Source organism: Siniperca chuatsi, linkage group LG19 (assembly GCF_020085105.1).
Source record: "Siniperca chuatsi isolate FFG_IHB_CAS linkage group LG19, ASM2008510v1, whole genome shotgun sequence".
NCBI classification, from domain to species: Eukaryota; Metazoa; Chordata; class Actinopteri; order Centrarchiformes; family Sinipercidae; genus Siniperca; species Siniperca chuatsi.
Window position 1 is genome coordinate 18,249,839 of NC_058060.1, and position 12,896 is coordinate 18,262,734.

Sequence of the window (12,896 nt, forward strand, 5' to 3'; positions counted from 1 at the left end):
CGACAGCTATTTGGGACAGTGATGGTGTGATAAGGTAGAGTTCAGGTAGGCAGCCATACAGACTTCTTCACAAACGTATGGTCAGGATGTAAGTTGGAGAGTTGAAAATCAGATTACAAAAAAACACTAAAGTCTCTAAGCTCAGCAGATGAAGTGTTGGAGAAGTTTGTGATTCTAGGCCAGTGAGCTTGATGGATGATGAAAAAGGTTTGAAAGAGCCAATTGAAACAAAATGCGTCATGTACACCAACTTTGTATGTGCCATATACCAGAATTAATTCACTTATGGTGTGTTTCATAATAGGACAAGGATGAGTGGCGAGCGTTTCTTTGATTTGCTTTTTGTTTCCGTGGAAACGCAGACAATAACGAGAAATCCTTGGTGATGTGATTGGCACTGTTGAGCACCTCTCCACCTCACAAAAGACATTTCATCATGACGTTTGACTCTTATTATTAAGTTGTTTCTAAGTTGTTAGTAACCTTTAATCCTAAGTATATGAAGCACCTCCTTGTGCTGAAACTTTGAAAGGCTGAAACAGGGATATGTCCTTCATTGCATTGAATGAAATTAAATGGAAGCACAGCAACTGTATGGAGTGATTAATTACTCACATAATAAGCTACAGTGTGTAGAGCAATACAAACTCACATCAGTAAAAGTATCAAACACATTTTTAATTGACATTTTCATCGATTTTCACTGTATCACCATGACAATGACCTCATCATAGCACTTTTGTGCTATAATTTTAGCTAAATTATTAGCCCTATCAACATGTTATCATTGAAGTTACTTGGTGGAGATTTTGACTGCTAGTGGTGTTGTAGAGCAGAGGTTTTCAAATTGGGAGGGAAAGTTTAAGGGCGCGGAGGGAGAGACATGAGGCAAAGATACTGCACGAGGTGAAAGGCAAGTTAGGATAGCTACTTTAAAACCCTTAACGCCTACTTGCCATCCCGATTTGCGTCAAAATGCGTGCTCCTTCTCGGAGTCATAACTTAGTCAAATTTGAACAAATGACATTAATCCAGTGATAGTTGACTTGAAAACCCCTGTTGTAGAGGAATGACTTGATGAGCAGGTCACTGCATTTGTTGTATTTCATGTATTTAAACTTTTCTGCTGCTTACAGAGCGAAGTACTGCATATCAACAGTTGGTGTGCCTTAAATCATTGTAACAGGTGGCACGTAGCCAAGACAAGAGAAGACCACAAGGTGATGTAAACACTGCAGGTTTCTAAAACATAAAAAATTTGGATTGCCAATGTTTTATAAAGTCAGAAATGCATTCCCCTTGTTTGTAAGGCCTTGAAGACACACAACATGGGTTTCAGGGTGAAATGTAGACACTAAAAAACTTCCTCCACTTGTTAACAAGTGGCAGAAATTTCATACTTTGATCATGTGGTAACATCTATACCTTCTCCATGACAACTGAATGAACTCCATCTGCTGAAGGCCAATGGCTGAAAGCTATGGAAAACAAGTGGACCTTGTGAAATGAGTTTTTTTGTCAAACTAAACAGAATCACATTTACTTACAATGGAAACTTAACAGTGAACCTTTTAATATAGTATGACACACTAAAGAGTATCATAGAGCATATAAAAGAGCATCATAAAATGTCCCATGTTGCTGTATTTAAAAATAATTTCAGTCTTAAAACCTCTGGATTACAGAATACGCACAACCCTCAACATTATGGGAACCCCAAAGTCACTGCTCTTTTTAGTTTAATTGCAGGAAATCTGTGAAGAACTTTGATTTCTCTTTGATTATTGTGCTGAACAATTCCTCAACAAAGTATTTATCTGCTTCTCTTCCTGACTTTAGTCAGGGCAGATAAGGAGAAATAGATGTGTTGACTGGTGTTGTGTGTGTGTTAGAGAGAGATAGAGAGCATGACAAGGTAATGTGTAAATGATCCTGCTGGAGTCACACCCTAGCTTCATTAGCTGTGATGTGTACTGCGCTGCAGAGGCCGTAACTCATTCTCATCTGCCTTAAAGACAGCCCTGCTCATCCCCACAACACCACCTCTCCTCTCTCTGGAGACCACAGACTCATTAGAGAGCCCCCCCCCCGCAGGAAAAGCTAGGTTAATGGCTATGCTGACGGTTAGAAGTGTGACACAGGGAAGGGTGCAAGGGTACATCTTTCAGTGGAAAGAAGGAAAATTCACGGACAGCTTATGTAAGGGTAGAACTGGGTGTCCTTGGCAGTACAAAGGCAGAGTGGAGGATACAGCAGTGTGTTGTTGTGAAAAACCTTTAAACAAAAGTTCTGTTAAAGGACAGTTACAAGCAAACCAAATGCATTCAATACGACACTGTTTCTTTCATTAGGATTGGATAACATTGTGAAATTCAGCTCAAAACAGCATAAAATTACTAAAAAATAGAAATACTTTGATCATCCTTAAGACACATAGTGTGCCAAAGATTAAAAAATAAAACCTTGAATGTTGTTTATCTGATTGCAATGTGGGAAGTTAAAAACACAGCTGCACAGAAATGCACTTTCATCTCTTCAAATGCATCATCAGCCCTGTGATTCGCTACCTTAAAAATGTACCCAGACCCCAAAAAAAGAAATCAAAGTTCCCACATGCATGAGAAGTACAGATCAAAGGGAAGTAGCGATTTATTTTGGTGTTGAATCTTTATTAAAAACACTAAAATACTGATGTGACAAGTGTTGAAGGTCAGTCTTTCTTTAGTCCGCATTGGTAGGACAGTGATGCGGAGCAGACGTTTCTCCAGGTAAACTTAACACTGGTGTAACTGTGGCTTTATCTGTGCAATCGTCTGTGGCCTCCTCTTTGGGAACGTCTGCTCGATCATCCGTTGGCGTCAAAGTGAAATAGCTTGTGTGCTGAAATTTGAGCACTTCATTGCCCCAGCTGGTCCATCCAGGTTGAAGACTTCGGGCAAACAGCTCCAAACACTTGGCTTCATCTCCGACATAGGGCTTCAACACCTCTATAGAAAGAAAGAAATGAGGAAGAGGAATGATCATGGCTGGTTTAATCCACTTATTGCCCTTACTGACCCCCTGTTCCTCTTGTTCTCTGTGGATTGTGTATATGCCCTGTCACCTTAAAATTTCAATTAAGTGCAAACTGCAGACTACACATGGCAACATTATATATCTGTGGTTAAAGGCTTCATTATGTTGTACCTGTAACAGGGATGTCATCATGCACTCACACAGCCTGGAGTACACTTCTACATCACAGTAGCATGGTAACAATGTAAACCACTGGGCATCAGCCAAAACAAGGATTAAAGTTGCTCTTTCAAGAGCACCCAGTGTAATCAAAAATCTAGCTTGCCCTGCCAACTAGTGGTGACAACATGCTATTTCCACTACATTTAGACTCAGGGCCCCCATACAAGAAAGGGTATCAGTATATGCACAGAAAAGTGGCTGCAATATGAGTGCTGTTTTTCACAAACTTGCCTATGTAATTTACGTGTACTTGAAGGATTGAAGGTGGAGGATAAGGGCTGATATCATCCTTTAGTGGTACATATTCCAAAATTTGGAAAACACATTAGCAATGAATTTATTTACTATCAATGAATCAACAAGGAGTGAACACTGCGGCTTTCCAAGGCCCCTGGGGGGTCTGGGGCCCTGAGATGACAAATTCATTTGGACGTTTAAACACATGTTTAGACACTCTTTCTCAACTTTCTTTCTTCTAACTTTATTATATTTTCTTCTTATCTGCATTTATACTATATGTCAGTCAATAGCAATAATATATGTTTGTGCCATTCTGTCAGGTTGTAAGATGGGACACTTTGCTTGTTACTCTGTAATAGGCAGAGGACAGAACTGGCAACTGCCTAGCTCCTTCACACCACACCACAGATTTTTCTATGTGGAGACTGGCAGTGACCTTGAGTCTATAAGTGATGATATTCCAGGAGCGGCACACCTGACAGATACGTTTCACTTCCTCTGCCCCGGTGCTACTCTGTCTGCTCTTGTGCATGCTCAAACCACCGACACTCGCCTCAGCCAACACTCAGGGAGTTAATGAGCTCAAAAGCCTGATCCCCAAACCGATCCAACCTGCACAATGCGGTGTCCTGCCTCCCGTTTTCTCTTTCTTTGCACGTCACAGTCACAGAGTCACAGAGTGGAAAGGCCAAACATGCATCTCTCCGACTAATTCAACCCCAACCGGTGACTCAGCTCTCAAAGTTGAACAGAGAATAAAAGGTCTAATTATCCTCTTAACTCTGAAATGGGACAATGTATGAAACTTCTGCTGAAAGAGGCCTGAGGCAAAGGAAGGTGTTACTTAACTACTCTCTAGACAAGTAAGATATTCAGTCTTAGATATGCTGCCTTGCAGGCTCCTCATATTCTCTCTACAGTTGATCCAGGATTAACCAAGTAAGAGCAAACAAATTATGTTGTACAGGACTGCTCCATTAGTTAAATTACAGTACAGCAACTAATTTCAGTCCTATCCTTCCAATACAATGTTTAAAATCAATATAACCATTGACTTTCAGTACACGTGGAGTCCCACAGGGTCTCGTTTTTGGCTCCATCTTAATCTTAATTTACATACTTCTTAATGACATATTATCACCCAAAGTAACAGAAATTTCCATTATTGCGCTGAAGCCACACACTTGTATATACCTATAACACCCAATAACATTAAGAACCTTTCTACGGCTTTCTTGTTCCTTGTAAAAAGCTGCTTAACAGATATTTTTATATTTATATTTTTTAGCATACCAAACTCCATTATACTAATTGCCAATTAAATAAGATCAATGTCAAGAGTCAATCAAGAGTGAATACTGTACTGAAACAAGTCTCCAAATGAAAGCTAATGTTGCTCTGTATCTGCTAGATCTTTAAATAGACAAAACATGTTCGCTGTACCAACTTTATAATGTGATAATGTGTCAACGTTCTGTTTACAGCTTGTTGTGCTGGTTGATGGTTTAAAAAAAAAAAAACACAGGAGCTCAGCTTATTTCTGGAAAAAAAGATAGAAGCACACTATCCTAATATTAGCATCCTTACTCTGCTTAGCTTTTAAGAATTTTAAAGAACTTTTTAAAGATTTCACATTTCAAAATGACCTAATCTGAATAATGTTTGATTTTATTATTTTTAAATAAAAATGATCAAGTAAAAATGTAATAGTTGCTAAATATTGTAGCTGCCAGTGAAAGATACAGGTGCACCGATCACTGTGACAGATCCATTCCCCAATCAACAGTAATGCAACCCACACAACTGGCAGTGTGCCTCTTTCTGAGATAATTATTAGGAGCAGACATTTAACCACTAATTATAATACCAAGTTGGGAAGCGACTTCATTTTTCACAATTTCTAAAGTTGTAGGGGGCCCTAATTAATAAAAACCACACGTCTTGTCATTCAGAGAAGCGCAAACACTTTTTTTTCTGCAGCTTGACCATCTGGCAAGGATGTGTTGTATCTGTAATGGAGTACTGGTGTCCCTTATCTCTCCATAGCAACCAAGAATGTCAGTGATAGGAGCCCCATCTGAGAGGGGAACAGAAGTGGGTCAGGGTTTCTCAGCGCTGCAGGTTCGAGGGGTTGTGACTTCACACCACTGAGGCTGCCCACTGGCTCTAGCAGACTGACATGACATGCTCGACATGAACACAAAGTGCAGCAGAACTACAGGGATGATAGCTTGGGATGAGAGTAAGAAAGCTCAGGTTGCTTAATGCCAAATGTCTTGGGACATATTTGAAATTTCTAGCAGTTGCATAATCTATTGCAGGAGTGAACAAAAGAAAAAGAAATTTATCCTTCAAGCCCAGAGGTGTTAAATTATCATCTCAAATAGTTAAATAAATAAACTGTTATGCTTTTATTTGCAGCTCTGCAAGAGTTGGGTCAAGCCCTTCTAATATTTCATGATACACTGCAATTTACAATTATAACACTCACAGATTTGAGCCACACCCACTGCCAACAGAGCTTTCTCACCTCTTGCAGAAAAACAAAAAGGGGCAAAGTAATTGGAGCTGAAACAGATGCAACGGAGGTACACCACAGTTAGAGATGTTACTCATTCTAGCCATTTTGTAGAACACATATATATAAAATGCAAAGAAAATGAACCACAAAGCCATTTTTCTATAATTTAGTCTTTAATTAGTGCAATTTAGTCTCTATGTCTTGTGCAGCTGTATACATCTAAATAAAGATGTCTGCATTACAAGCTATAAAAAACCCTTAAAATAAAGTATAAATATATAAACAAACCAGTTCTGATTAAACCTGCTGAGGGGCTTTGAATCACACAAGGAGACTGAACACAATCTGTGTCCTAATCTACTTAATCTCTATGGTTTCACAGCTCCACAATGGCATCATTATGATTTAAATAAATGTAATTTAACAATATCCAGCAACTTCCATGAGGTGGAGGATTTTCTGTGCATCTGAAAGGGCAACGGCAAACACTGGCCGTGTTTTGCTCTCCAAACTGCACAATAAATCGCGTTCCCCTGAGAGGGAGGGAAATGACGTCAAGCCTCTCTTATTCATAGTCCCTGCATATTCATTGTCAAGGTTTTACATTGATTCTAAGTAGCGGAGTCCATGTTGGAGTCAAGTCTTGCCACATCACAGGCAAAGATAGGACAAATTTGATCAGATCTCAGCAGCAGAAGTTCCCACTCTGACAAATCAAACCTGTCATGGGTCGAGGATTCAAGTCCTCCAGTTATTATAAATACCCTTCATGTTGTGTTTGAGCATCTGCAACCAGTGGTAGCATTCTCAAAAGAAAATATTTAAGATATTTCTACTTATGTAATGTAAAAAAAATCTACTTTACTTTAGTTCATTTCTCATACAATAACACATTGTAGTCATAATTTTGCATGTAACATGGAATGAAATCAAAATGGTACATTTTAAATTTCAGCCATGCAAACCTAAATAACTGACTCAGACTTAGTAACTTTGCTTTTGCGCATATTATAGCAGGCAGTTGTAGGATTTAGAGCTTATCATTGAAGCTGTATAGCAAGTTAACAATCACTGACATGGCAGCATTGCCCTCTGGTGGCATAGTAAAACACATAATAGTACTGTACTTAGATATACCAAGTAGTTTGGCATTCAGAAAAATGCTGAAAATATTTACCTGAGAGTGAAGGCTTCTGGGAGTGGAGAGCTGATGGGACGCTGACAATCAAACGCTGATCCTCCACAGGAACCTCTGACGTCTCTAAAGAGCTGAAAGTGGTTAAACAAGTCTGAGAATAAATATGATTTGATTCCATTTAAGTGTTATAGCATAAAGAGTATAAAAACTGACACACAGAAACATTTTACACCTTATGAAGTTATTTGCAGAGGAACGATATCGGCCCAGCACCAGCACTTCATATGGCTTCTTATGATTTGAATCCAGTGGAAACACAAACTCTCCAGATGTAGTGACCTGAGGGAAGAGAGAAAGCCCTTAAAACATCTGGAATCACACCAATGGGTCAGAGTTCCATGATTCAGAGCAGAATCTATTCAAACTTTCTGTACCTTGACCCAGAACCACTCTGCCACAACTTCTACTCCCCAGTGTGGATACAGCTCATCACGGACGAAACGCAGGTGGCTGGGACGGTTTGTGACCCAGGTGACCACTAAACAGTTCAGAGACGCCAGTAGGGGTATAGGGAGCCATTTCAGCTGGGTTGAAGGCAAAGAACTGTATCTTCATTGAGAAAATAGATTGAAAAAGTTATGATGTGTAAATGCAACCACAATACCCTTCTCTACTTCAGTATGATTCTTAATAGGTCACTATACTGCCTTATATAAATACTAATAAATGTATTATTGAACTACTAGACTAATTATTTTTGCACATATATATTTGTACACATTTACGTATATTGTCTAAGGCAGTGGTTCCCAATCTGGGGGTCGGGACCCCCCAATGCTTCCCAAGATAAATCTGAGGGATCACCAGATGATTAAAGAGCTAAGAAAAAAATTCATTTATTTATTTTTTTTTTTTTTTGTTTTTTTTAGTTATGATACTTACTTTTTTTTTTTTTAACTTTAACTACTTTTTCTCAAGCGCAATGAATTTTGGTTGAGACATTTATGCCCCCCTCAGGATGAATTCTAATAACTTTGGTGATCCCTTAACTTTTCATGTAGCACCATTATCAGGTCAAAATCTGAATTTAATACTTTGGTTTATGACCAAATACTTACAAAACTAATGACATTCCCATCAGCCTCAGCTGTATTTCGTGTTTAGTGCTAATTAGCAAATGTTAGCATGCTAAACTAAGATGGTGAATATGGCCAACATTACACCTGCTTAACATCAACATCTGAGCATGCAGACGCATTTAGCTCACTGCACAACTGTGCCGAATGACGGCCCTGCGGAGCTGCTAACGTAGCCGTAGACTCTTGTTTTTTTTCGCTTGTACAACACTGGATACTTTGACCTCTTCAGGCCTCAAAATCCTTCAAATAAGACAAATTCAGATAGAAAAATCACTCTTTGGTTCATGTGAGGGCCATAATCTATAAAAAAGTTGTTGCAAGTAGACATTGCTTCATTTTAAGGGGTCAAAAAGGGCCAAAAAAGTTGGGAGCCACTGGTGTAAGGTATTATAATGTATATAATGTATGTAGCTTTTGAATTGAATTTCTTATCTTATTTTAAATAGTTCCTTTATCTGTTTTCTCCTCCAACCTTTTTAGCTCATTTCTTGTGCTGTTGTAACATGTCAATTTCATCCCTGGAGATGAATAAAGTCTTATCTTCCTTTCTGCTTTACACCTTCTAAAATGCTTCAATGTTAAATTACCTGCGACTCCTTTTCACAGACTTGTTCTCCCACGGTGGATCCATAACTATTAAGTCAAACCTCCTTCCATCTGTGTGAGACACAAGCAGCTTTAGCAAACAATGTCAGGCTGGGAAACAACTACTATGCTCCCACTTGAGAAACACACTGAGTCATACTAGAATTATTTACAGTGATAAATTCCGGGAGGGGCGGTCATATTTATGCCACAATGACCATTTTATTCCACTGATTTTACAGCTTTTATCTTCATGCAAAAGAAGTTACCACAATCATGCAGTGGATACAATTGTAAGGCATTCTGTCAAATCTGTTCCAGATGGCCTGAAAAAAATATTTACACATTTTGACCCACACAGCTTACACAGTTAGCTGCAGTTCATATTACTTTCGGTTTCAGATGTATTTTGCCCAACATTGTACTCACAGTGGACTAGGGGTTGTATTCTTGTGAAATCAGAAAGCAGGAAGGCTGTGTGTGGTGGTATTACATATTCCTCTCCCATCAGTGTAACCACTGTAGCCTGCTCCGCCCTGCTCTCTGTTACCCGAGAGAACAAGTCGACATGTGATGTGCAGCCATCTTCAGCAACAAGTAACTGAACACACTCGTCCTGCTCCTCATCGTCCACTAGAGGAAGCTCTTTAGCCATTTCACAAAGAGCAGCAAGGCTACACTCCTGAGAGGGAAGAGGCTCCTTCGCTGTGTCTGTCACTCCGTTTAGATATCCGAAGGATCGGGCAGAATCCACCAAGGACTTGGTTCCCTCCAGGATCACACACCTGATCTGCATCAGTGCACATTACAGGGATTATTTAGTCTGGGTGGTGTGCCAAACTGAAAATATGAGGATCTGAGCTTTGTGCTGGCAGTGAATGTATTTGAAATGCATGAAATAAAACTGGTGCTCATCAGTGGTGGAAAGTAACTAAGTACATTTACTCAAGTATACTTAAGTACTTTACTTGAGTTTTATGCTATTTTATACTTCTACTCCACTATATTTCAGAGGCAAATATTGTACTTTGTACTCCACAGCATTTATTTGACAATTTTAGTTACGCATTTGCAGATTCAGAAAATAAAACAAAATATAACCAACAAATAAATGATGATGTATTATTATAGATAAAGCTACCCAGCAGTATATACAGTAGTTCAAATTAACCCCACCTTTGCCAGCTGCAACATTAACACAATGATGCATTAATAATTATAATAAAATAATACATTATTCTGAAATGGGTCAATCTACATAATGAATACTTTTACCTTTGGTACTTTTAGTATGTTTTGGCATTGCATTCCTATAATATTGTCAGACTCACCATGGACAGTTGAGAAAAAAGTATAAAAATCGATGCAGCAGAACCAGAGATATCATCTTTTTTCCCCCCACACATTCTTCTTTCTTGTCAAAGCCTGGTGCCTACATTACCCATAATGCAACTAATGCAACTCAACCGCTGACAGTTCGGTCTAAGATTTAGGTGTGCATTGGCTAAAGTAGGCTCGAGTTGCCGGCCTCAAACAGAGAAGAGGATCGGGCGGCAGAGGTCTGGTAAGCTCACTTCCTTCTAACTCCACACCCCCAGATGTTTTACATTTTAAAACTTGTAGTCTTCAGACCCAACCGACGCTGACTCAAGTGACATCACTTGAGGTAATCTATCAGACTTCACACAGCTCCCTCTGGAGCCACAAAAGGCTTTATACAACTTTTTTCACATATGCAGTAGTACGCCCCAGGACCTGTAAACAGACTGTAAAATCGGTGGTGTTCCCCTTTAAATAAAACTGAATGCAGCTAAGACTTGAGAATGGGATTCAACCTACCTTCTCATGGAAGGCTTGTGAATCAACTTCTCCCTGGTTGAGTTCACTATGTTTCCGTTTCCTTTTCTGAAAGTCAAATTGATATTGAATGATGAATAGTAAGCACAAGAGAAGAGCAATAAATCCAGGTGCCAAACATAACTAAAATAATAATTATATATAATAATTGCATATGAGTCATGTATGCCTGAATTTACTTGAAAATAAAAATAATGGAAAAACAATACTGCAATATCAGCTGAATGCTACAGCACTATTTTAACAGGAAAAACTGACCTACAAGATGTTTTCACTGACAATCAGAAAAGAAACATTTTGTAATGTTAGGTATGTATTAAGGCAGGAAAAACATCTCTGCTTTATGCTGCATTGATTTGGGGTTGGTGAGCCAGTTGCACTGACTAATTACAATGTATTTATATGGCATTAAGCTGAGCTGTTTGAGGCTAAAGTTTTGCGTCCTAAATAAATCATTTTAAAGTATGACTTGGTTAAATCTCAACGTGTGTGTTATTGTTGTTTGAATTAGTAGTAATTTTTTGCAATATGCATTTGTAGATCTGTTATATCTTGAAAGAAATTAAATATATCCAATCAATCTGGATTATTGATGTGAGATTTATTTGTACAATAGGCCCTTTTCACTGAAGACATTTTGACATGTCACAGTAGGAAAAGCACAGGTAGAGATAATAACATTAGTGATGGCTGAATTCCATTTAGCTGTTTCAGTTTCAGAGTCCTGGTGTTGTGCATGCTGGCTCACTGTCATGACTTACTGGGACATTTAAATAGTACAGAGCCATCGTTAATGTTATTACTAACACCTGAGATTTTCCTATTTGACTAAGTCAAAATGTCTGCTGTGAAAAACCTATTATTACTATTTTATTACATTTCATGCCTTCCACCACAAGGTTACACTTACAATTTCTTACTAACGCAAGGAAGAACTTTCATAGTGCATTCATATTTAAAATAATATAACATCAGTACATGTAACACTAACACTAATATTTCATCAAATCATGTTTCTTCATAATCTACCACCTACTATTATAATTTATATTTATACAGTTTTGTTTCACAGATGGATGGAAGTTTTTGCTTAAAAGATCATTCATGTTGCATTAAATAGGTATTTTCCGTATGTCAGCAGTAATTCTGGGTGTTTGAATTCAGCCCAAAGACCAGCAGTTGTCGCTGTAAACTTTTGTTAGCCCCTGGAAGCAGCCTTTGGAGCAGGATTTACCTTTGTTGGTTTGTCTGTTTTCTGCAACATATCCGTGTTTCCTCGATCCACAGCAGCACTGGTCCTCGCACTATAATGACTTTTTAAAATCTGAAAACACTGCCCTTTGAAACGACACCTGACATGTGACTTTTGATTATCCTTAAATCGGATGCAGCGCGAATACCCCTGATCAATGAGAGAGCCGGCATCCAAAACCCAGCCCTGGGTGTTCTGAACCACCACGGACATTGTGAAACTGGTTGATTTAGCTGTAATTAAAGCCATCACATGTTTAAACTCGCTGGGTATAGTTACGGTGTTGCAGCCATGTCCCGTCCAGCAGCAACAATAAGTCCAAACAACTGGATTTCATTGAAAGCGATACCGAAAATACAGTACATTTAAAAGCGTTTAAAACTCAGCGGCGTGCTTCCATTATCATTTCGCAGACGTAGATGACGTATGACGTCCACAACGAACTAGTAATGCGTATTACGGCTCTTTGAAGGGAGCCGGATGTTATGGCTCCGTTCCTTTCCGAGAGCCGACTCTTTCGGCTCCGAAACGGCTCTTCATTTAGCACCACTTCTGCTGGTCACTGCCTAAGTTATTTTCTTATTTGTTGCAAGATATGTAAGATTGTTCATCTGCAGTACAATTGCATATTCTGTCATATTGATGGTTAAAAAGTTGGATATGTCAAGAATAACTATCCTAGTTTTATAACAAAAATAACACTACCAATGCAATAGTCTGGTTAATAAATAATTACACAACTCATTATTCAATTTAAATTTGTATGATATAATATGAAAAAAATATATTTCTGGTTTGTTCAAAAGTCTGTTTTGTTCGTTATCATGCGTTTGTTTTCGAATCGAAATCAGACGGGAGCCGGCTCCCATCGTTCACTTAAAGGAACCGGTTCAAAGAGGCGATTCGTTCGCGACCGAAACATCACTA

General features: G+C 38.7%; 1 protein-coding gene across 3 annotated transcripts; it reads right to left on the bottom strand.

The window, feature by feature from the left end:
• Positions 1 to 657: 657 nt before the first annotated feature.
• Positions 658 to 12,708, bottom strand: mettl4 (methyltransferase 4, N6-adenosine). 3 transcript variants are annotated; one of them, XM_044177181.1, is made up of 8 exons: positions 11,952 to 12,708; positions 10,700 to 10,765; positions 9,290 to 9,650; positions 8,863 to 8,932; positions 7,571 to 7,745; positions 7,369 to 7,475; positions 7,176 to 7,267; positions 658 to 2,987 (listed from the first exon to the last, which is right to left on the bottom strand). In XM_044177181.1, the coding sequence occupies exons 1-8, from the start codon at positions 12,216 to 12,218 to the stop codon at positions 2,722 to 2,724; spliced, it is 1,404 nt and encodes a 467-aa protein (XP_044033116.1). In that variant the 5' UTR covers positions 12,219 to 12,708; the 3' UTR covers positions 658 to 2,721. The 3 variants fall into 3 exon arrangements, with proteins under 3 accessions (XP_044033116.1, XP_044033117.1, XP_044033118.1); XM_044177183.1 differs by having other exon boundaries at positions 2,825 to 2,987; positions 7,176 to 7,259; XM_044177182.1 differs by lacking the exon at positions 10,700 to 10,765.
• Between the last annotated feature and the right edge of the window lie 188 nt (positions 12,709 to 12,896).

What these genes read in the sequence shown, in the direction of transcription:
- mettl4 (XM_044177181.1), bottom strand. Translation starts at nt 12,218, where the DNA reads ATGGCTTTAATTACAGCTAAATCAACCAGTTTCACAATGTCCGTGGTG. An exon ending in TCTGTGAAAAGGAGTCGCAG is followed by an intron (nt 7,746 to 8,862) that starts GTAATTTAACAT and finishes TTCTCAATGAAG; the next exon opens with ATACAGTTCTTTGCCTTCAA. An exon ending in TCTGCAAATAACTTCATAAG is followed by an intron (nt 7,268 to 7,368) that starts GTGTAAAATGTT and finishes AACCACTTTCAG; the next exon opens with CTCTTTAGAGACGTCAGAGG.